General features: G+C 38.8%; 1 protein-coding gene across 2 annotated transcripts in view; it reads right to left on the reverse strand.

The window, feature by feature from the left end:
• Ptpn4 (protein tyrosine phosphatase non-receptor type 4) overlaps positions 1-25,806 on the reverse strand; it is a 150,227-nt gene that overhangs the window by 94,596 nt on the left and 29,825 nt on the right. For both annotated transcript variants that reach the window (XM_042685237.1, XM_042685236.1), the window contains exons 2-3: positions 18,648-18,802; positions 545-652 (exon numbers count right to left, since the gene is read on the reverse strand). In XM_042685237.1, coding sequence (XP_042541171.1) covers positions 545-652; positions 18,648-18,785 — 246 coding nt within the window. In that variant the 5' untranslated portion in view covers positions 18,786-18,802. The remainder of the gene's footprint in view (positions 1-544; positions 653-18,647; positions 18,803-25,806) is intronic.

Raw genomic sequence — 25,806 nt, forward strand, 5'->3', positions numbered from 1 at the left:
TGAATCTAAAGAATAAGTAAAAACTTAGAATGAAGTGAGGTTAGAAACTCTTAAAAGATTTCTCTCTTTAGATTAAGAGGCATGAATTAAACTTACTTTTCAGTTGTCTGATACTGATAATTAAACTGGTACTAGATTCTAGGGGCTGACATAATTATGAATATCTAACGTTAGTAACTTGGATTGAAACATCGAACATCTAATTCTTCAGATAAAATTTTTAACTACTGGGGCTCAGAAGGTGGCTCAGTGGTAGAGTGCTCCCCTTGCATGCATGAGGCCCTGGGTTCGATTCCTTATCGCCACATAAGCAGAAAAGGCCAGAAGTGGCACTGTGGCTCAAGTGGTAGAATGATCACCTTGAGCTGAAGAGCTGAGGGACAGCACCCACACCCAGAGTTCAGGCCCCACGACTGACAAAAAAACAAAAAAACAAAAAAAAACCACCACTCTTAAATCATGAATATTATATATAAGGAAGGAAATTATATTATAGACAGACAGAAAAACTAAAATGAAAACAAAAGAAATAGCTTTCACTTACTGGATTATCTGTAGAATCATCAGCCAACTGTAATCCAAAATAGTCTCGTTCAGTCAAATCAAGATGCTTGAAGACTATATCCAACAAAACTTGCCCCTGATCGTGTTTCTGGAAGAAAAATTAAATCTATTTTGAGCCACACGCTTTATGTATATTTTTTAATCTGCTCAATTTTTTTTGCCCTCTTTTATTGAAACTATAATTGCAGATTTATACCAATGACTTAGCTGAGAGTAAAGACTTCACCCGAATCTTTGTTTTTTGTTTATTTGTTTTACTACGATAGGGATTTTGTTTGTTTGTTTTTTTTGGGTCTGGTCATGGGGCCTGAACTCTGGGCCTGGGCACTGTCCCTCAGATCTTGAGCTCAAGGCTAGTGCTCTACCACTTGAGCCACAGCGCCACTTCCAGCTTTTTTCTTTTTGCTTATGTGGTGCTGAGGAATCAAACCCAGGACCTTGAGCATGCAAGGCAAGCGCTCTACCACTGAGCCACCTTCCCAGCTACGATAGGGGTTTGAATTCAGGCTCCTACATTCACTTGGCTTGCTTGCTCTGTTGGTACTTTTATTCCTTGAACCACACTTCCAGCCTGCATTTTGCTGGTAATTTTAGAAATCAAGCCTCTTTGACTTTTCTCTCTGGACTAGCTTTGAATTGTGATCCTTTGATCTCAGAGTTGATCTCAGCTTGTGAGTAACTGGGATTTCAGGTATGAGTCATCATTGCCTGGCATTGATATAATATTTTTTAAAGCAAACTGGCCAAAAAATACATAATATACGTGAAGATATAAAAAAAAAAACCTTTGATTGAAAATACCTCCTACTTTCAGAGTATCATGGTATTTTGGTTATTTCATATTGTTGACATAATAACTTCTGTATACATCCATATCATCTCATAGGCTTTTTATTCATACTTGGACTAAATACAACTGGAAATATAATTTTCTGTAAAACAATGCCACCAACAGGGAACTAAAAATCTAAAAAAAATAATTTGCAGCAAATCTGAAAATGGTCTAATATTTTTGTTACAAAAGTACTTAGGGGGCTGGGAAGGTGGCTCAGTGGTAGAGCGCTTGCCTTGCATGCATGAGGCCCTGGGTTCGATTCCCCAGCACCACATAAGCAAAAAGAAAAAAAGCCAGAAGTGGCGCTGTGGCTCAAGGGGTAGAGCGCTAGCCTTGAGCTGAAGAGCTGAGGGACAGCACCCAGGCCCAGAGTTCAGGCCCCACAAACCGTACCCAAAAAAACACTCAAAAAGATTAAAAAATACTTATTACTACTAACACTATATGTAGGTAGATAAAATAAGTGATAACAATGTTGGGCATGGGGTGGGAAGGTGGCTCAGTGGTAGAGTGCTTGCCTTGCATGCATGAGACCCTGGGTTCGATTCCTCAGCACCACATAACCAAAAAGAAAAAAAGCCAGAAGTGGCACTGTGGCTCAAGTGGTAGAGTGCTAGTCTTGAGCTGAAGAGCAGAGGGACAGCACCCAGGCCCAGAGTTCAGGCCTCAGGACCGGACCCAAAAAACAAAAACAAAAACAAAAAAAAAAAACAATGTTGGGCTTGATGTCTTAGGAGGTGGATGCAGGAGGATTGTAAGTTCAATACCAGACTAAGCAAAGTTAATGAGACCCTATCTAAAGAGAGCTCAAGTGGTAGAGCCCTCACCCTGGGTCTAATCCCCATTACTACAAATACAGAAACTAAGGCAGGGAGATAACATAATACTGATCATTTCTGGCATTCCCCCATTGTTGGGGGAAATAGCTATATAAATCAATGTTTATTGCACTATTATTTAAACAAATATTAGAAAAGCATATTAGTAAATAATAAAACAGTAAATAGTGAAATATTACTACCAGTTTTCTTCTCATTGACTGTAATATCTTGGTGGCTTCCAGCTACAGCCAGATTCCAACATTATGGACACATATGTTTTTGTTTTTGTTCCGGTCGTGGGGCCTGAACTCTGGGCCTAGACACTGTCCCTCAGCTCTTCAGCTCAAGGCTAGCACTATACTACTTGAGCCACAGCACCACTTCCAGCTTTTTTTTTTTTCTGCTTATGTGGTGCTGAGGAATCGAACCCAGGGCCTCATGCATGCAAGGCCAGCGCTCTACCACTGAGTCAACTTCCCAGCCCAGGACACATACGTTTTATACTATAAAAAGTATAGAGATGCAACAGATTCCAGAACTAGCAATTTTAGCAAATGAGACATAATAAAGAACAAAGTATCCTTCCTTCTTTCAATCTTGTGTTCCAGTACTATTTGTCTTGGATTTTGGCAAGATTAGCTTATCAATTCCATATATGACAATGTTCAGGGTTTCCCCTCATTTCTTATTGACCAGAACTGGATCAAATGACTATTCGACAGATAAAGGGAAATGCATGCTTCCAACAGTGCTTCTCAATGCGACTGTCTGTGTGCCTACCTGTAAATATTTTTTTACACTGATACAACTCTCCCACCTTCTCTCACACTGACTAAACTGAAGAGACTTAACATTGCTTTTATAAAACTACTAAGATGTGTTTAATATATGCTCACATGAATGAGACCAGAATATTGTATTATTATATTGTATTGTGTTATTAGGTGATTGATATGTTCCCATTGGGGAAAACAGGGTGAAGGATACATACACAGTCTCCTTCTGTACCATTTCTTAAACTACATTTGACTCAAATATTATCTAAAAACAATTAAAAAATAAAAAAAAAAAGTTAAGAGCTTCTAAACTATTACATTCTATAGCAGGGCTTTGAATGTAGCCCTGATATGTCAATATTTTAAAATTTCCTGTTTTGATTCCTTTCAAGTCTCATTTCTTAAAGTTCTCTAGGCCTTAACTAGAATGGTATCAAAAAAGGATAAAGTCAAAGGACCTTTATTTTAAAAAGGCAGAATTGGCCAAAAAGTGAGGAAAAATGGTCTATCAAGATTTTTTTTTTTCATTTAAAACCTGCCTGTTTCTGTATCTGATTTTATTTACTTATTTTTATTTTTTTAATTTTTTTTTTTTTTTGGTCGGTCATGGGGCTTGAACTCTGGGCCTGAGCACTGTCCCTCAGCTCTTCAGCTCAAGGCGAGTGCTCTACCACTTGAGCTACAGTGCCACTTCTGGTTTTCTGGTGATTTATTGGAGCTAAGAGTTTCACGGACTTTCCTGACTGGGCTGGCTTTGAACCGCAATCCTCAGATCTTAGCCTCCAGAGTAGCTAGGATTACAGGCGTGAACCACCGGAACCCGGCTATTTATTTATTTATTTTTTTATTGTAAAGGTGATGTACAGAGAAGTTACAGTTACATAAGACAGGCAATGAGTACATTTCCTTTTGAACAGTGTCACCCCTTCCCTTCCTCTCTCCAGTTCTTCCCCTCATAACCACTCTCCCCTCCAGTTTAGATAGTTCATTTCCAACATAATGTCTAGTGGGTTTCATTGCTGGATTGGTTCACCAATTTTCCTACTGTTTCTGTGCTTTTCCCACCCCTCCCCAAATCAGACAAACTTATATACAAGATAAAGGGTACAGAAATTAAAAACAAAAAAAACAAAAAAACAGCAACACAGACAGAAGAGAGTAAACCAAAGAAAAAAGGAAAGAAGAAAAATAAATCAAACTACAAGCTGTACAAAAAACAAAACACCAAAACTCTTGCTTCCATTTCCTGGAGTTCATTTCAAAAGCATCATTTTATATCATTATATGCACTTAGCTATTGAGTTCTCGTGATCTTCTCCTAAGAATACCTTCCTTTCTTCTCACTGTGTAAATGTTTATAGCCTGCTGTTTAATTAATCATTTCCAGGTGTAATTATTTGTCTTTCACTAGCTATTGGGCTTATTTGTAGATTTATAGACACATTCTAATTACTACAAATGAAGGAAACCATGAAGCCTATGTTTCTTTGGGTCTGGCTTACTTAGTATGATTTTTTGCCAAGTCTATATGAATAGAGGAAGAGAGCAAATTCAGTCACTATATTCAATGTGCATTATAAAAAAATTAAAATACGTAACTTAAGTGTAGAAACAGGAGGGGGAGTAATGGGGGAGATGACAGAAGGGGTGATATTGATCAACATGCACTGTGCTTATAACCTGACTTATAGCAGGGTATAGCCTCTTTGTACAACTACTTGACAATAAAAATTTTTTTAAAGACATTTGGACTGGAGGCATGGCTCAAGTGGTAGAGCTCAGCTAACAGAAAAAGTCAACAAAAGCACAAAACCTGAGCTCAAGTCCAAGTACCAGCAAAAAAAAAAAAGGGGGGGGGAGGGAGAAAGGAGTACCTAGAACTTTTAGATTAGCCAACTAGCCCTTTAGTTGCCATTCACTGATAACATATGAAACACTTTAGTCCATGAGAAAAGTTCAGTTTCAAAAACAGAATCTCGAGAACTCAACCAAAGGAGAGGTAAAAGAAAGATTTAAAAATCCAGCTGAGGCCGGTCATGCCTGTAATCCTAGCTACTCAGGAGGCTGAGATCTGAGGATTGAGGCTCAAAGATAGCTTGGGCAGGAAAGATGAGGAGACTCTCATCTCCAGTTAACTACCAGAAAACTGGAAGGGGTGCTGTGATTCATGTGGTAGAGCACTCGCCTTGAGCTGAAGAGCTGAGGGATAGTGCCCAGGCCCAAAGTTCAAGACCCATGGTACAAGGTCAAATGGCCATATCAAGTTCTAGCCTTCTCTCTGGTAGAGTCCAAAGACAGTGAAAATTATCACATGGCAAGAGAGAACATGGGAAAGCTATGGATTGAACATAAATGTCTCCTCCCATCAGTTCATGGGTTGAAGGAGTCTCTGGTTGCTGGTCTTATTTTAAGAGATACTGGAAATGTAAGATTTGGTCTTGGTGAAAACATGACCTTGGGGCTATTTACCCTCCTGCCCCTTTCTGTCTTCTTGTTTCTGATTGCCACTAAGTAACAACCATGGTGTTTTGCCTCACCACAGCCCAGAAGCCAAGAGCCAGCTAGTCCATCATGGATTATAACTCTGAAACAATAAGCCAAAAGAAACTTCTCCTCCTTTAAGCTGTTTTTCTCAGATTTTTGTCAATGATGAAAAACTAACAAGAAAATTGGTAACAGAATTGGGCTGCTGCTATGACTAGCTGATCATGTGGCTCAGAAGCTTTTGGAAATGGTTTGTAAAAGCATCTTTACAATAAAGTAAAATTAGGGAAAAAAAATGGGAAAATATGGAGATTCAGGCTAGAGAAGTCCGGGAATCCTACAAGCAAAACTTGGTGATTCTGATGGACAAGCAGAAAACCAGAAGGTAAACAAGAATGCAGATAGTAAAAACCAGGCTCATGATGATTCAGATGGGAATAAGGACTCTATTGGGAATTGGACTAGGAGTCATTCATATTACATTGTGGCAAACAAAAAATCTAGTCTATATTTTCACCATCCCCTTAGACCATGTATGAGATAGACCAAAGTTTAATTGCAAGATATAGTACATTTGAGAGAGAAAATGTCATGCCAGAAACTTTGTAATTATTATAGCTAGTTGCTTTTAGCTAGGTTTATAGTGACAAATGGAAGCAGAAAACAGCAGAAAGATTTGAAAAAATGTTCGTTAGGCCACAAAAGAGAGCATTTAAATTTCTACAAAAGGAGAATGTGGCTGATAAGAGAACCGTAGCATTAAAAGTTGATTATTTTTTGTACCAGGACAATAGGAACATTGCTTTGAATATACCTCAGAATCAGAAACACCCATTACCCACTGTAGGGCCTGGAGCATAAAAGTATAAAAACATTTGAGGGGCTGGGAAGGTGGCTCAGTGGTAGAGCGCTTGCCTTGCATGCATGAGGCCCTGGGTTCGATTCCCCAACACCACATAAGCAAAAAGAAAAAAGCCAGAAGTGGGGCTGTGGCTCAAGTGGTAGAGCGCTAGCCTTGAGCTGAAGAGCTGAGGGACAGTGCCCAGGCCCAGAGTTCAGGCCGCATGACCGGGCCCCACCTCCCCCCCCCCCCCCCCCAAAAAAAAAAAAAAACATTTGAAAGACTTTCCTTTGAGAAGAGAGTGCTATCTGGGCACACTGTTCACAAAAGGCCATCTGGGGAAGTGTTTCCATGGTCTCACCAGGCACTCACAGGCTACTACTGTGAGTAGTACTGTAGATCCTGTGGTTGTCCATATGATACTAGGTTTGCAGGAATGCAGAATGCAAGGCTTGTGAGGTCGTGAAGTCTTCCACTCAGATTTCAGAGCATAGCTTGAGAGGCTAGGCAATATGCAGCACAGTCTGATTCCCTGCAGGAAGCCACTGAGAGGTCAATGCATGATGTTATGAGAGTAAGGTTAAAGAGACAATGGAGACTCGAGCGAGCTGGAGATGTCAGGAACATAGAACATCCAACAAGGCAAACAGCAGGCAGTAAACTGAGCCAATACAAAAGGTAGGCTGCATGGGCTACAAATGGCAGGTCTGTAGGATGGGGACCTATGCCATCTCACTGCCGTATGTCCCAGATGACTAGTATGGAGCTACAAGATTTAAAGTTTGCATGCTGGGTTTCATTTAGTCTCATCCCTCCTAGCTGTACCTCATTTTCCCTTTTGAAATGAAAATGTTTACTTTCTGCCACTGTATCTTAGAAGTATGCAATTTGTCTTTTTATTTCCACAGAATTGAGTTCACTTTTGAGTCTCAGAGAAAACTTAGGACCTGAACTTCTGAGTAATACTGGAAGTTTGGGGACTTTAAGGGAAAAAATTAAGTATATTTTTGTTATATTTGGGATAGTTACATCATGTTAGGCAGAATTATGGCCTTGCTCTTGTTTTCTTTTTGGAGATTAAATACGGTTTAAGACATGTATTTGGTTTTCAAGTTCACAAGGAATGCACTTGCAATAATCAATCTTGATTATCAACTTAATTAGATTGAGAGATACTTAATCTAATCAAGAAATTAATAAGACATACCTTTTAGTACATCTGTGAGGGCATTTCTAGAGAAAAATGACTTATGGGACAATAACTGAGGACAATAACTGAATGTGTCCAGTACCACTCAATAAGCTGGAGGCCCGTACGGAATAAAAGTAGGGAAGGGAAGAACATATAGCACAGGCACTGTGCTCTTTGTTACCTGGATGCAGTGATTTTAAGCTTCCCACTATGGGAAGCTTGGGTCAGGCCCACAGCAGTGGCTACAGACTGAAATCTCTGAATCAGAGACCATTTTCCACATAATCATGTAGGAAGTTAGGGAGGTCAGTAAGACTGAAAGCTATAGGACAGTTCCCTCCAAGTCCAAATGTATAGAACGACTTTTGGGGGTGGGGGGAGGGAGAAACAGTCGTGGGGCCTGAACTCTGGGCCTGGGCACTGTCCCTCAGCTCTTCAGCTCAAGGCTAGCCCTCTACCACTTGAGCCACAGCACTACTTCTGGCTTTTTTCTTTCTGCTTATGTGGTGCTGAGGAATTGACCCTAGGGCCTCATGAATGCAAGGCAAGCACTCTACCACCTTCCCAGTCTCTGACTTTTTAAATAGTGATTAAAATCCTTCAGACTATCATCAGAGTAAGGACTTTGATCACCTCTATGTAGATGAATGAATCATACTGGGGGTTTAAGAAGAAGAGATTAATGACAGCATAAACTTTGAGAGACAAACAAAAATGTAAAAAGGAGGTAGCTTACCGGTAGATGATTTAAAATTAGATGACTTAATGAAATGTCAGTAGAATTATTTTTGTCTTAAACTCACTTAAAAATAAAAATAAAAAGGGGAAATCAAGTGATACAATACTCAGAATATACATCCTACAGCTGAAAAACTGATTTTTTTTTTTTGGGTCCGGTAGTGGGAGCTGAACTCTGGGCCTGGGCGCTGTCCCTCAGCTCTTCAGCTCAAGGCTAGCGCTCTACCACTTGAGCCACAGCACCACTTCTGGCTTTTTTTCTTTTTGCTTATGTGGTACTGGGGAATCAAACCTAGGGCCTCATGCATGCAAGGCAAGCACTCTACCGCTGAGCCACCTTCCCAGCCCCTGATTTTTTATTTTTAATTTAGCTGGTCCTGGGGCTTATCCCTGGGCCTCTTTGTGCTCAAGAATAGTGCCCTACTACTTGAGCCACAGCATCACTTCTACCTTTTTTGAATTGCTCACTGGAGATAAGCATCTCATGGGGACTTACCTGCCCAAGATTTCAACTGAGATCTTTAGATCTCAGCCTCCTGAGTAGCTTACAGACATGCGCCACTGGTGCAAGGCTTCTGAATTTTTTCCTCTATGTATTTCTTACAGTTTAGAGTCTATAAGACTATATGAAACTTTTTCCATATAAGAAAAGAATCCTATGTTGTACTCATCATTTTCTGATCCTTCTCTGTAAAAGAATAGTACATTTCGGGCTGGGAAGGTGGCTCAGTGGTAGAGTGCTTGCCTTGCATGCATGAGGCCCTGGGTTTGATTCCTCAGCACCACATAAGCAGAAAAAGCCAGTAGTGGAGCTGTGGCTCAAGTGGTGAGCGCCAGCCTTGAGCTGAAGAGCTGAGGGACAGCGCCCAGGCCCAGAGTTCAGGCCCCACAATTGACAAAAAAAAAAGAATAGTACATTTAGCTGGGTGCCAGTGGCTCATGCCTGTAATCCTAGCTACTCAGGAGGCTGAGATCTGAGGATCATGGTTCAAAGCCAGCCAGGGCAGGTAAGTCTGTGAGACTCTTATCTCCAATAAACCACCAGAAAATTGGAAGTGGTGCTATGGCTCAAGTGGTAAAGCACTTGCCTTGAGCTGAAGAGTTGAGAGACAGCATCCAGGCCCAGAGTTTAAGCCCCATGACCAAAACAAACAAACAATAAAACATCTGACATAGGTAAAGAAGCTGAGGCACAGGAGATTGCCCAATCCTAGAGTTCAAGCTCTAGGACCAGCCAAAAAAAGAATAAATTAAGGCAAAGTAACAAAATAAAGAAAATAACAGAAACAGAAACTGATAAAACTGATGTGAGAAGATTCAGTATATAACTAAAAACTGCATATTTTATATAATTTAAAAAATTGCCAAATAACTAATCAGAGTAGAAGAGGGAGGAAGACAACATGCAAAATTATCTATATCAGAAAAGAACAGACACCAATATATCCTCCACAAATAAAGGAATACAAGAAACAACTACATACATAAGGTTGACAGTGTAGATAAAGGATCAGTTTCCTTTTTGTTTGGGGGGGGGGGGCGGGCGGTCCGGTTGTGGGGCCTGAACTCTGGGCCTGGGCGCTGTCCCTCAGCTCTTCAGCTCAAGGCTAGCGCTCTACCACTTGAGCTACAGTGCCACTTCCGGCTTTTTTCTTTTTGCTTATGTGGTGCTGAGGAATCGAACCCAGGGCCTCATGCATGCAAGGCAAGCGCTCTACGACTGAGCCACCTTCCCAGCCTCAGTTTCTTTCTTTTTTTTTTTTTTTTTTTTTTTTTAGCAATGATTTATTTTAGTATAAAAGTATGAAGTAAGGAGAAAAAGCAGAGAAGAAAGTCAATACACAGAAAAGTATAAAATAGACAAGATAAAGCATGAGGGTGAAAATGGGAAGTAGCTGAAAAATTTAGGTGACTATCTTTTCTAAAGTATTTCAATTAAAAATAAAGTTGGGGCTGGGAAGTTGGCTCAGTGGTAGAGCGCTTGCCTTGCATGCCTGAGGCCCTGGGTTCGATTCCTCAGCACCACATAAGAAAAAAGCCGGAAGTGGCGCTGTGGCTCAAGTGGTAGAGCGCTAGCCTTGAGCTGAAGAGCTGAGGGACAGCGCCCAGGCCCAGAGTTCAGGTCCCACAACCGGACCCAAAAAAAAAAAAAAAAAAAAAAAAAAAAAAAAAAAAAAGTTGTTGGGGCTGGGAAGGTGGCTCAGTGGTAGAGTGCTTGCATTGCATGCATGAGGTCCTGGGTTTCCATTCCTCAGTACCACATAAGCAGAAAAAGCTGGAAGTGACACTGTGGCTAAAGTGTTAAGAGTGATCGCCTTGAGCTAAAGAGCTGAGGGACAGCACCCAGGCCCAGAGTTCAGGCCCCACAACCAACAAAAAGTAAATAAATAAAGTGGTTTTAAATCTAGGGACACCAAGTACAGTGGAGAAGAGGGTGAGTATGCCATACAGGAAACAAGCAGATCTCATGAATAATTTGTATAACTTTCAAAACAGCAGTGAACAAGATTTCCAAAATGTCTAGAAATTACACATTGTATATAATAGGGTTAGGAGACTCCTCAACAGCATAAGAAGCCAATATTTAAAAAATTCCAATTATTTCCAATCTAAAATTCTCCCTCCAAGTTATCAAGAGTTAAACAGACATTTTACAAAATGCAAGCCATAGAAAAAATTTACTTTCTCTATCCTTTTTGTTGGAGAATGTGACAAAATCCAAGCCATATACTTAAAAAAAAAAAAAAGATACTGCTGCATTTTTTGTAGCTGCAAACAGGAACTATTTATTTTTTATTTTTTTATATTTTTATTGTGAAAATACTGTTCAGATGGGTTACAATTACATGGGTAAGATAATGAGCACATTTCTTATCAAGCATTGTAGCCTCCTGCTTTGTTTCCCCTTCCCATCCCTTTGTATCCTCCCGCCCCACCCCCACCCCTGTCCCCCCCCACCAAAGTTGTAAAGTTCGTTTTTCGTCGTTTTTCGACATAACGACTTGTACATCTCATTGTTGCAATGGGTCCTCCTGTATCCCTGTTTTAACAATTTGTTTTTTCCCTTCCCCTCCACATATACCAACATCATATATAGTGAAAGCAGGGGTTATACCATGGGGGAGAGACATACAAGGCAACAAAGACATAATCTTATAAATATGTTAGAAACAATCGTATGAAAGATCTCTCTTTCTTTTTTTTTTTTTTGGGTCAGTCGTGGGGCTTGAGCTCTAGGCCTGGGAGCTGTCCCTGAACAATTCACTGCTGCATTTTAAATGTATAGACCTCTCAAAAATTTCTGTGTTAGGGGCTGGGAAGGTGGCTCAGTGGTAGAGCGCTTGCCTTGCATGCATGAGGCCCTGGGTTTGATTCCTCAGCACCACATAAGCAAAAAGAAAAAAGCCGGAAGTGGAGCTGTGGCTCAAGTGGTAGAGTGCTAGCCTTGAGCTGAAGAGCTGAGGGACAGCGCCCAGGCCCAGAGTTCAGGCCCCACAACTGGACGCCCCCCACCCCCCAAAAAATTTCTGTGTTAAAACTTAAATCCTAAGGTGATGGTATTAATGGGGGGGAGGGGGAGCAACTGGAGAAGTCAGGAAGTCATTAGGGTTCTAGGTAAATCCCTTTATAAAAAGACTGAAGGGAATTAGCTAATCCCTTCCATTCTGTTTGTACTATCCTGCAAGCAGAGATGGGATGCTCACTGGGCAACTTGATCTTCAACATCAAGCATCTTCTCTAAGAAGCATTTCATAGAATAACTGATTTAAACAATATATGAGATCATTCCAACAAGTATGAAAAAGCTTAGGGGGATATTACTAATAAAAATAGGAAACAAAGCAAAAAAGAAAGAGAAAAATGGGGGAAAATTACAATTCTATGAAAACTAAAAGTTTACTCCCTAACAAACAAAAAACTAATTCTAATGTGTTATGTGGTTCAGCTGTGCACATTTGTAGTTATAATAATAGTATTTACATGGAATACTAATGTAAACACATAATATGTCAATTATATTGATGAGTAGAAAGTATAGGTCATGGGTAAAAGGGAACTAAACTTTCATTGTCTTAAACAAGAAACTGATAATCCCTAAAACTGAAAAATTAAGCAACTAAAACATGGAAAAGGCTAAATGGCAACTCCTTTGTACAAGTAATTAAAGATAAAATATCTTTTTAAAAACCATGGAAAAAATCCTGATTCTGAAACTTTTTTTTTTTAAACTTCTTTGGGAATTCTTCTTAAAGTATTTTTTTCTTGGTAATGTTTTCTAACTATGTTTCCATTAGCCTTTGAATTTATTTAATTTTTAATGTATCTGTTTAGTTTTTGTAGAGAAAAGCAACAGCTGTTATATATGTGAGGAATTAGTAATAGTGTTGTAACAAGCATTTTTCTGCCTATGAATGCATTTCCTCTTTTTCTTTTCAAAAACAACCGATATTGCTATGTAACTCAGATGGGACTCCAATTTACAATTCTGTATCAGCCTTCTGAATGCTGAGATTACATGGTAATCTGGCTGGCTCATATGTTTCCTTTTGTGCTTTCTTTGATTTGTTTATGGCAAAGTTCAGAACTGATAGTCTTGGCTATTTCTTCTGCAGTTATTTAATGTAAAAGAGGTCATTTAATGTAATATTTAATGTAAATATTATATGTAACATTTAATGTAAAAGGAGGTAGTCACTAAATACATCAAATAGGCTCTTATTTTTAGCACTAATTTGATTTACAACCTGGATTTACTATATAGCAAGATCCTTTCTGAAATTTAAATAAGAATGACTCCAAGTAATGTTTCATTTAATTAAGCCCATTATGCTTGTATTACTTTAGTTTCTTATGTCAATCTCCATCCACCTCTCACCCGTCTAATTCTAATTGTACTACTGACTTGGTTAACTAATAGTTTAACAGATGAAAAAATAAAAGCATCAACCAACAAAACTGTTCAAAAACCTAAGTTCTGAGCTGATTAGAATATATACTTTATTCTCTATCAAGAAAGAAAAATGTGACAAATCTTTTTTTTGGGACCGGTCATGGGGCCTGAACTCTGGGCCTGGGCGCTGTCCCTCAGCTCTTCAGCTCAAGGCTAGCACTCTACCACTTGAGCCACAGTGCCACTTCCAGCTTTTTTCTTTTTGCTTATGTGGTGCTGAGGAGTCGAATTCAGGGCCTCATGCATTCAAGGCAAGCGCTCTACCACTGAGCTACCTTCCCAGCCCTAATGTAACAAATCTTTCACCAACAATTAAAGTACTATTATCATCTATATTCATACTGGATAAACAGATCTATAGAACAAAGAGTTTTAAAATTTAAGTACTTTTAAGACAAACTTATTTCTAAAAAGTAATGAGAGGAAAAATGCATACACAAATAAAAATGAAAAGTGAAAAACATTTTCGATTAGCCGGGTGCTGGTGGCTCATGCTTGTAATCCTAGCTACTTAGGAGGCTGAGATTTGAGGATGAAGTTCAATGCCAGCCAGGGCAGGAAAGTCTGTGAGACTCTATCTTCAATAAACCACTCACAAAACTGGAAGTGGACAGGCTGGGAAGTAGAGCGCTTGCCTTGCATGCATGAGGCCCTGGGTTTGATTCCTCAGCACCACATAAGCAGAAATAAAAAAAGCTGGAAGTGTTGCTGTGGCTCAAGTGGTAGAACACTAGCCTTGAGCTGAAGAGCTGAGGGACAGCGCCCAGGCCCAGAGTTCAGGCCCCATGACCGGACCCCCCTGCCCTCCCCCCAAAAAAACGAAAGTGGTGCTGTGGCTCAAGTGGTAGAGTGCTAGCCTTGAGCTCAAGAGCTGAGGGACAGCACCCAGGCCCAGAGTAAGTCCCATGACTGACAAAAAATAAAATAAAAAATTCTCAATTAGCAAACTGTTCTCTTTTCTTTAAATACTGAAACTTTTAAAGCTTCTCTAAATTATACATTAAATAATGTATTATCATAAAAGTTTAATATCCTTCCACTTTTCCATATAGAATTATATACATATGTCCTTACACATATACACACACAAAACAATAGACTATTATATATAACATACATACATATAAATTATATACACATGTGTGCACGTATTATGAGTATAAATGTATATTTATTATATGTGCATGTATATATCTATATACATGTGTATATAATATGTATTGATTATCTATATGCTTGTACATTCAGATATTTTATAAAGTAGGACCCACCCAGATAAAGAACTCAAACAACACAAAGAACAAGAAAGAAGCAAGCAACAGTTCTGGGAGAAAATTACTAGATAAAATGAAGGCGGAACATGGGCACATTCACATACCAAAATCAGGGCAAAATTATGTCTCCACCAGTAGGGCCTATTGATAAACTGCATTTTCTCAATAAATCCATGGTAGTTTTTTTTTTTTTTTTTTTTTTGGGTCTGGTCGTGGGGCCTGAACTCTGGGCCTGGGTGCTGTCCCTCAGCTCTTCAGCTCAAGGCTAGCGCTCTGCCACTTGAGCCACAGCGCCACTTCTGGCTTTTTTCTTTTTGCTTATGTGGTGCTGAGGAATCGAACCCAGGGCCTCAAGCATGCAAGGCAAGCACTCTACCATTGAGCCACCTTCCCAGCCCCCATGGTAGTTTTTTGATCTACCATGATATTCCAGAACCTTGACACTATTTATCAAAGGAAAGCCTACTTACCTTTTCTGGACTCTGAGTGACTTTAATAACCTTACCAAGCAGAATTTGGTAACAATAGAATAACATTATATGACTCTAGAGCCAGATCAGAAAAAGCAGTATTATCTCCCTCTTTTCTAAGAATGTTCCCTCTTAGAAATTAGTCATTGGCCAGGCGCTGGTGGCTCACGCCTGTAATCCTAGCTACTCAGGAGGCTGAGATCTGAGGATCGCGGTTCAAAGCCAGCCCGGGCAGGAGAGACCGTGAGACTCCTATCTCCAATAAACCACCAGAAAACCGGAAGTGGCGCTGTAGCTCAAGTGGTAGAGCGCTCGCCTTGAGCTGAAGAGCTGAGGGACAGCGCCCAGGCCCAGAGTTCAAGCCCCCCAACCGACAAAAAAAAAAAAAAAAAAAAAAAGAAATTAGTCATTGTACTATGAAGAAGTTCAGGGTACACAGAAAGATCTGTGAGGTTTCAGGTAATGCCCACATGACTGAACATGCTTTCAAGTAATTATAACCTCCAGCCTTTGAAGTCTTCCAGTTAAGCTCTGACATAGAAAAGAGCAGATACAAGATGTTTCTGTGTAAATCCTTCAATAACAGAGTCCCTGAGCATAGCAAATGGTTACTTTATGTCATGAAGTTTTGGGGTGATTTCTTATACAGTGATAATAGTACCTGGAGCAGGTGGTATTCCTCAACCTTTCCACGTCACACAGGTTAAATAAGAACACCAAAGTAAAGCCAATTTTGAAAAATGTAATCATATCTATTAGGACTAGCTGTTAAGTGTATATGCCTATATAAAACATATGTAACTTAAATAAATATACTATTGTCAACTAAAGTATAAGAGAAAAATTACATGAGATAGAAAACATAACAATTCCTTTTAAAATATTTTGAGATACAGAAGTGTAATAAAAACTAAATGTGAACTAATACCTAACATAGGAATTAAGTTTATAACCCCTCCCAAAGATTTCTAATGAGTTAAACAGGGAGGAAAAAAAAGGTTAATTTTTTAAAATCAACCATCTGATACAAGTTTCTTTTCTTTCTTTTCTTCTTTTTTTTGTTTTTCTTTTTGTGCTATTCCTAGGAGTTGAACTTAGGGCCTAGGCAATGTCCCAGAGGGTGTTTTTTTTTTTTTTTTTTTTTTGCTAAAGAGCTAGCTAGTACTCTACCACTTGAGCCACAGCTTCAATGCCAACTTTTTTTTTTGGGGGGGTGTTGGGTGGGCAGTGGCTTAATTGGAGATATGAAGTCTCATATACTGTCCTGCCTGGGGTGGCTCTGAATGGCAATCCTCAGACCTCAGCCTCCTAAGTAGCTCGGATTATGAGCATGAGCTACTGGTGCCTGGCTTATGAGTTTCTATTAGCCAGAAATTTTTTTTTTTTGGGTCCGGTCATGGGGCCTGAACTCTGGGCCTGGGCGCTGTCCCTCAGCTCTTCAGCTCAAGGCTAGTGCTCTACCACTTGAGCCATAGCGCCACTTCCGGCTTTTTTTCTTTTTGCTTATGTGGTGCTGAGGAATCGAACCCAGGGCCTCATGCATGCAAGGCAAGCACTCTACCACTGAGCCACCTTCCCAGCCCTTAGTCAGAAATTTTTATGAAGCAGAATTCCCTTCATTTCATGTCTATTTATAAATAATGAAATACTAAATTGAAAGACTTATTATTATTATTATTATTATTTTGCCAGTCCTAGGGCTTGAACTTAGTTTCTGGGTGCTGTCCCCAAGCTTCTTTTGCTCAAGGCTAGCTCTCTACCACTTGAACCATGGCTCTACTTCTGGCGTTTTCATAATTTATTGGAGATCTAGTCTCACAGACTTTCCTGCCCAGGCTGAATTTGAAACCATGATCCTCAGAACTCAAGTTCCTGAGTAACTAGTATTATAGGCGTGGACTAGCAGCACCTGTCCAAAAGTTTAACATTTTAGGAAAGCATGATGAACTGTTAGAAAATCTCCTTAGAGTTACTCTTATGAATGCAAATTTTATTATGCTGAAGCCTTTTTCAAAATGAAACGGTTTGGAATTTGAAAGTAACAATGACCATGCTATACAGAAATATATACAGGGCTGGGAAGGTGGCTCAGTGGTAGAGCGCTTGCCTTGCATGCCTGAGGCCCTGGGTTCGATTCCTCAGCACCACATAAGCAAAAAGAAAAAAGCCGGAAGTGGCACTATGGCTCAAGTGGTAGAGAGGTAGCCTTGAGCTGAAGAGCTGAGGGACAGCACCCAGGCCCAGAGTTCAGGCCTCATGACTGGACTCAAAAAAAAATAAATATATACAAAAGTCTAAACTTAACAAACTAATAAATAATTATTATTTTACTTAAAATTTTCAAAGTAGAGAAATACTCATGAATATATATAGCAGGGAAGTGATGATAATAATATAGTTGAGGCTTATAATTTAGGAGTTTGAGTTTTAATATGGACATATTAGATACCAGTATTTTCCTAATAAATTTGGGGATAATGTGCTAATGCGATCTGCGAAGAGAATTTTATAATGATACTGTGTTAATTTAGAAAATTCTTAAGATGCTTAAGTACTTATGGGTCCTGCTATTTGCAAGTCTGCTACTTGCTTTCAGAAAAGAAAATAAAGTATATATATGAAATGTTAACATCAGATCAATCTAGAAAAAGAGGAGATAAATATTCATTATATTAGATTATTTCACTCTTTCTTTACTTTTTTTTTTTTTTTTTATGGTCATGGGTCTTGAACTCTGGGCCTGGGTATTGTCCCTGTGCTCTTCAGCTCCAGGCTAGCACTCTACCACTTGAGCCACAATACCACTTCTGGTTTTCTGGTGGTTAATTGGAGTTAAGAGTCTCATGGACATTCCTGCTTCCGCTGGCTTTGACCCGAGATTCTCAGCCTCCTGCGTAGCTAAGATTATAGGTGTAAGGTACTGGTGCCCAACTCTTTCACTCTTTCTACAGGTTTAAAATTATAAAATAAAAAGAGGGTATACATCCTTATGTATTTATCAAGACATTTACAAGAATGTTCACAAAGCTATTATTCATAGCTGCCCATTGTGTTAACAATCCAAATATATATCAACAGTAAATTGAAAAAGCAAACTGGTAAGCAAGTGGAAAAACTGGTATGTTTATATGAAAGGGCAATGTACTGCAATCAAAATGACCATTACTATTAACAAATCACATATGTGAAACTCAGAAGTAACAAGGAGCAAACGGAGCTAGACACAAACAGGATGAACAAACATTTGTTGAATAAATATTTCAGATACTACTAAAATAAGAGCTGTCATCTTTGTTTAGAAAAAGTTTTGCTGACTGATGTACAAGATTACAATAGAAAAGTATAAATTACTTAAGGGAACAAATTCCTTTCAGGCACGCTCCTCTAGTGCACTTATAAAAACCACCCACAGACTACTGATCTGTTGCACTAATCCACAAATTTTGCTTTTTGCTGGTTATTTTGGAGAGTATCAAAGCTTTTCTCTACAGGCTGATTTCAAAACATGGTACTCTAGATCTCAGCCTCCTTGAGAGGATTAACAGGCATGTGCTACCAGAGCCCAGCTAAAAACATTTTCTTAATTAAATAAGACTTTTCAAAATGTATTACAACTTAATGTTTTTGCTTTTAAAATAAATCTAGATTAATATCCAGAGGTGATTAGGAGGAACAGAAACAGAAGAGGAGAAGATACTTACATTAACTCTGAAAGCTTGTACAGTATTATCCAGAAGAAGGATGTTGCAAACAACCTCTGTATGCTGTCTGTCTCGGGCCAACTCTGATGCTCGTACATTGTAGGTTCTGCCAGCAGGCAATCGGAAACGTGAGGTCATTACTGTCCACACAAGATCTAAGTTTTTTTGAAAAAAGGACACTTCACTAAATAAATGAATAGTGGAATATATAGTATAGTTTAAAAGTTGTTACATACTAAATTAAAATTTATGAAGAAAATAGTTATAAATGTGGAAACACAGGATAAGAATTATAAGCATAAAATAAGTATATACAGTTCATCACCAAAACTATAACAACAAACAGCCCTGAGGTTTATTTTTAACTGATTCATTAAATAGAACAAATACACAAAATTTTCAGGAAGTCCTATTCCAATTCAAAATTACATAAAGTTAAGAGTTTAAAAGTGAGGGAATATACCACCTCAGGAAGTTGGATATTACTCACTGATCTAAGTATCTAAAAACACTGCATAATGTCAACAGGAGGGAAGATTACTTAACTTCAGCCAGCCCTTCCTTTCTTTAAAACATTTTGGGGATACATGGAGGAAATACGTCATCTTCCTAATGTTAGCCTCCCACAAAACTTATATACCACTACTACATCCAGCTATGGAGTCAGAAGGGGTCTCTGAAACTTTTCTGTACAGGCTGTCTTTGAATGGTGATTCTCCCATTTTCAGAAGTTAGACTACAAGTGTGAGGCATCAGTGTTTATCTTATCGCTTACTCTTACTAATCTTGAGAAATAAAACAAAATAACTAGAAACCTTAAGGTTACTAATCTTTTCTTTAGAATTTTTAACCTAAGAAGGGAAAAATCAGATTGCCTTTCAAGAACAGAAATCATTCTGGTATCAGTATTATCTATTAAAAGACAATAAAGCTGCAGGATGCTGGTGGCTCATGCCTATAATTCTAACTACTCAGGTGGCTAAGAGCCAGTCTAGGCAGGAAAGTCAATAAGACTCTTATCTCCAATTAATTATCTCCACAAAACCACAACTGGAGCTGTGGGGGGAGGGGGGCACTAAAGCAAAAAAGTTCAGGAACAGTGCCCAGGTGCATGTGTGCATGTGCACATTCACACACACAACATGAAACTGCAGGGAATCTGCAACCTGCAACCTAGCTTCTCAGGAGGTTGAAATCTGAGGATCGTGGTTTAAAGGCAGCTTCACCAGGAAAGTCCTTGAGATTTATCTCCAAATAACCACCAAAAAAAGCCACAAGTAGATACGTGGTTCAACTGAGAGGATACTAGTCTTGAGCAAAAATGTTCAGTGACAGTGCCCAGGCCCTGAGTTCAAGCCCTAGAATACACATATGCACATACATATGTACATGCATATATACACTTACACACAGATGGGGAAAAAAAGACAATGAAGCTGAGCCAAAGCCAGCAGTTCACATCTGTAACTCTAGCTACATGGGAAGTAGAGATCAGGAGGATCACAGTAGGTAGGTGCAATGGCATGTCCCTGTCTCTCAACTACATGAGAGGCTGAGAGTTGAAGGATTGAGATTCCAGAACAGACAGGATCAAAAAGTAAAAAAAAGGTCACTGGACTACCTCAACAGAGATTGTTGGCCTAGTGACATTTGCTCATAATCTCATGCCTACAATCCTAGTCATGTAAGAACTAAAATTGTAAGAGTAAAAATAATATAGGTAATTGTCAAAATGAACACTAAACTCTGGAAATTAACAAAAGACTACAACACTGAAGAACTTTTAAAAATTCAAGGTAAACAGCTGAATCTCATTCAGTAAGGACAATGAGGTTTGTGGCCCTTTAATGTGACCTATCCCTTACTCCCAAGTATGTGATGGCTTTGGAGATCAACAAACTAGAAATTATGATGGCTACAGAAAGCCTATGATGCTCTCTGCAAAGACCCAAGTCTGGAGGACTATCATTATTTTTACTATTTTAACAGCTACCTAGAAACTCCTACTTGAACAACATTCCTACTTTACCTGACACAGAACATGTTTAAGTGAAAATAACCTTTTATCAAAAGAATATCAATAGGGCTGGGAAGATGGCTCAGTGGTAGAGCGCTTGCCTTGCATGCATGAGGCCCTGGGTTCGATTCCTCAGCACCACATAAGCAGAAAAAGCTGGAAGCGGCACTATGGCCCAAGTGGTAGAGAGCTAGCCTTGAGCTGAAGAGCTGAGAGACAACGCCCAGGCCCAGAGTTCAGGCCTCGTGAACGCAAAAAAAAAAAAAAAAAAAAAAAGAATATCAATAGTAATTATTCAATATTACAGCAGCCAGAACAATAATAGTTGGAATAAAAAAGACGATCACTACAATAAGATGTCCATAAAGGACTTTTAAAAGTTCCAACAAAGGCTGGGAAAGTGGCTCAGTGGTAGAGTGCTTGCCTTGCATGCATGAGACCCTTGCTTCAATTCTTCAGCACCACATAAGCAGAAAAAGCTGGAAGTAGCACTGTGGCTCAAGTGGTAGAGTGCTAGCCTTGAGCTGAAAAGCTGAGGGACAGTGCCTAGGCCCAGAGTTCAGGCCCCACAACCGACAAAAAATAAAAAATAAAAAAATTCCAACATATTGTTGAGCACTGGGGACTCACGCCTATAATCCTACTTTACTGCTAGCCTGGGCAGAAAAGTGATAAATGAGACTCTTATCTCCAATTACCTACCAAAAAGCCAAAAGTGGAGCTGTAGCTCAAATGGTAGCACACTAGACTTGAGCAACAAAGCTCTGGGAGAGTACCCAAGGCCCTGAATTCAAGCTCCAGGACTGGCACAGGGGCACGCACTGCCCCCTCCCCCCCAGTTCCAATATATTCCTGTGAATTCAGAAGGGGACACACACACACACACACACACACACACACACACACACACACAAAATTTCAACATATTCCTAGGAATTCACAAGGCCATCAGCAAGTAAGTCCCCAGGGAAAAGCTGAAAAGATCCCCATCTCTTACCTACCACTGAACATTGAGTCATTCCTGCAAAGTCAGGAAATGAAATCAGTTCTATAAAATAAATAAACACTAACACCACCTGTAAGAAATACTAGAAAACATACTCCTTTAAAGTATTATTTAAGGAAGCATCTGTTCAATCATTAGTTGAGAACTAAGTTAACTGAACAAAGATAATGGGGGTCTACACATGGCATACAATACCAACTTTATAAAATTATTTCAGGAAGGTCTCTAGATAGTGGCAACAAAAACAGTGACAATAAAAGAACCAGCAAAGCAGGAACACAAAGGGGAATAAAAAGGATTGAAAAGAAACTGCCCTAAGGATACCCACATTGAACACCCTAAATGAAGACTCAAAATCAGGTACTATGAATATGTTCAAAAACAAAGCATGAGAACAGTATCACATCAAACTTAACATAAATAAGGATATATTTTTTAATCAGTTCAGAATACTGTAGCTGAACACAAACATTTTAAATGAAAACTCAATGAATGGGCTCAACAGCAAAGCAGACAGCACCACAGCTAGTCTCAGAAACAAGAAAAAAAAAAAAGGCTTAAGAGACACTATCAAATATACCATAATAGCAAAGCCAGAAAGACAATATACAGAAAAGGATGACAGAATACTTGAAGAAACTCATATTTGGTTTAGAAAAATTAATCTACATGTGGAAAAAGCTAAATGATCTCAAACTGGGATAAAATCTAAAAGATTTACTTATAGATGTATCTTCGTCAAAATGCTGAAAACCAAGAAAACAAACTCTTGGGCCAGAGAAAAATGACTCATCACTTACAACTAAACATCAGTAACAGTAAGAGGCAATATCTAATCAGGAAGCATGGAGGCCAGAAGGCAGTGAGATAATCAGAGAAATGCTAATCAAACCTCAGAAACTTCAACTCACTCGTCAAAATGGCTATCATCAAGAAAACAAAAACACTGCTGAAGAAAGAGTGGGGGGAAGGAATCCTTATACACTGTGGGGTGAAATTTAAATTAGTGCCGTCCTGTGCAAATCAGCATGGAGATTCCTCAAAAAATTAAAAAAATAAACTTACCATATAATTTTAACTGTGTCATTTCTGGAGATACATATATATGCATATATATATATGTGCATACATATGTATGTATATATATATATGTATGCAATATATATGCAAAAGAAAGTCAGCTTAATATACATATATCCGAACACTCATGTTTATTGAAGCAATACTCACAATAGCTGTTATGGAAGAATGGTTAAGAAGACTGAAATACACAAACAGAATTTTTTTTCAGCCAAAGAATGAAATTATGTCTACAAGAAAACGGATGGAACTGGAGATCATATATTAAGCAAAATGAACTAACCTCAGAGATAAATATCACATTTTCTCTTGTATGTGAAGGGAGGAAAGGACATAAAAGTAAAAGGGGGGCAATTAGAGATATGAATGGAGAGGAGAGACACAAAAGTAATGGAGAAATGAATATGACCAAAGTACATTATATGCATGCAAAGAAATGTCATAATAAACCCATTACTTTATACAACCAATATATGTTAGTAAGATAGAGAAAATAGGAAGTGGTGCTGTGGCTCAAGTGGTAGAGCGCTCGCCTTGAGCTGAAGAGTGCAGGTGCAGTGCCCAGGCCCAGAGTTCAAGCCCCACGACCGTCAAAAAAAAAAAAAAAAGATTGAAAGATAGAGAAAATAATTAAAGCAATTTGATGGCTTATTGAAAGTAAAAAAAAAAAAAAAAGACTATCAAAGAGAACTGAGAATGGAGAAAAAAAATGTTAAAAAAAAAATAAGGGGTTGGGGGGCAGGGTATGGCTCAGTGGTAGAGCATTTGCCTCACATGCCCAAGGCCTTGGGTTCAACTCTGCAAAAACCATTAAATTTAAAATATTCCCTGAAATAATAACAAAAGTTTCCCATAGCACGTCTGCTCTAGGAACAAAAATACTAAAAGCTAAGATTAAAGTACTTACTCAAATCCACAGAAAGAAAAAGAGAATCTGTAAGAGTATTTATATGACTAAATATAGACAGCAATACTGTTTTGAGTTTGTCACTTTCTTTTTTCTTTTTCTTTTGTGTGTGTGTGGGAGAAGGAGGGAGGGCCTGCTAAGCACACACTCTACTATTATACCACTCTTCTAGTCCCCTCACTGTCTTTTTCTCCTACTTAATTTGATAAAACAATACTACTTAAAAGCTGTGCTTTGGGCTTATAATAATATTACTCATATGGCAAGAGTACAAAAAAAAAAGAGAAAGTAGAGTGATTTGTGCAAGTAAAAAAGACACATTTAAACATCTGAATGAATTTAAGGAGGAATCAAACAAGGGAATACAAACAATTAGAGAATATAAACAAGTGAATTAAATATAGGAGATAATGAAGGATATAAAAGAGAAAATTAATAAAGATACCGCTATCTTAAATAAAATATCAAATTGAAATCCCTGAAGAGTCTGCTAGCCCAAATTTAAAAAAAAAAACAAAAACTCAAGAGAAAGCCTAGCTAACAGAAAAAAACCTGAAGACAGAGTATCAGAGGTTGAAGATAAAGCACATAAGTGAGATCAAACAGCCAAAGACACTGAAAATATATTTAGAAGCTACAAATAGAACTTACAAGACTTCCCAAACTCCATCAAAAGATCAAACGTTATAACTCATGAGCATAAGGCAGGGAGAAGAAATACAAACTAAATTCACTGAGAATCTATTTAACAAAGTAATACCAGAAAATTTCCCCAACCTTGAGAGAGAGTTACTTGTGTGGAAGAGGCTTACAGAACACCATTAAATAGGAAAGCTCAAAGAAATCTCTTAAACACATTATAGTTAAAACACTAAAGTAGGATATAGGATACTGAAAGCCACAAAAGAGACAAGTAACCTACAATCAGAAGCCCATGAACAGCAGATTTTTTTCAAGACAAACAAAATGCAAAGAGTGCATGGAAGGACATAATTCAAGCCCTGAAAATGATCAATAACCTAGATTAGTGTATCAAATAAAACAAACCTTTTTTTTTTTTTTGGGGGGGGGGGTCCGGTCATGGGGCCTGAACTCTGGGCCTGGGCGCTGTCCCTCAGCTCTTCAGCTCAAGGCTAGCACTCTACCACTTGAGCCACAGCGCCACTTCAGGCTTTTTTCTTTTTGCTTATGTGTTGCTGGGGAGTCGAACCCAGGGCCTCAGGCATGCAAGGCAAGTGCTCTACCACTGAGCCACCTTCCCAGCCCCAAAACAAACTTTCTTAATTGATGGAGAAATACTTCCAGCACCGCAAAATATACTTAAAAGGATTCTTACCCATAGAAAAAGAAAATGAAAAGCAAGAAAATGTAAGAACGAATAAATACTAATATAAGACTTGCGAAACAGGAATAGGAAAAAAACAAATAACAAACCAACAAAATTACTAGAAACAAGGCAGTAATAAAGCTGAAAGTTAATGGCCTTTACTCTCCAAATGAAAGACGTAGAACAGCAATTTGATTGAAAAGGAAGACCCAAACATTTTTTTGCCTACAAAAAACACATCTTGCTTAGAGCTGGTGGCTAACGCCTGTAATCCTAGCTACACAGGAGGCTGAGATCTGAGGATTACAGTTCAAAGCCTGCCCAGGCAGGAAACTCCTTGAGACTATTTTTTCCAATTAACCACCAGAAAACCAGTGGCACTATGCTCAAAGTAGTAGAGTGCTAGCCTTGAGGAAACAAGTTTAGGGATAGCACCCAGGCCTAGTTCAAGCCTCAGGACCAACAAAAAATAACAACACACCTCATTGACAAAGAAAAATGAAAGTGTGGGATGAAAAGACAGAAAAAGGTCTTCCAAATAAATGTAGTTTGAAAACTGTCAAGAACGGCCATTCTTGTAAGTGATAAAATAAGACTTCACTTAGCATTAATTTAGGGAACAATCTATGAGAAGGAAATTATAGTTAACATGTACACCTATTAGCAGTGCAGCAATGTTCAATAAACAAACACAAACCTGGGGACTGGGAAGGTGGCTCAGTGGTACAGTGCTTGCCTTGCATGCATGAGGTCCTGGATTCAATTCCTCAGCACCACATAAGCAGAAAAAGCCAGAAGTGGCACTGTAGCTCAAGTTGCAGA

This window comes from Dipodomys spectabilis, unplaced genomic scaffold, assembly GCF_019054845.1.
Source record: "Dipodomys spectabilis isolate Male_0828 unplaced genomic scaffold, ASM1905484v1 ptg000094l, whole genome shotgun sequence".
NCBI classification, from domain to species: Eukaryota; Metazoa; Chordata; class Mammalia; order Rodentia; family Heteromyidae; genus Dipodomys; species Dipodomys spectabilis.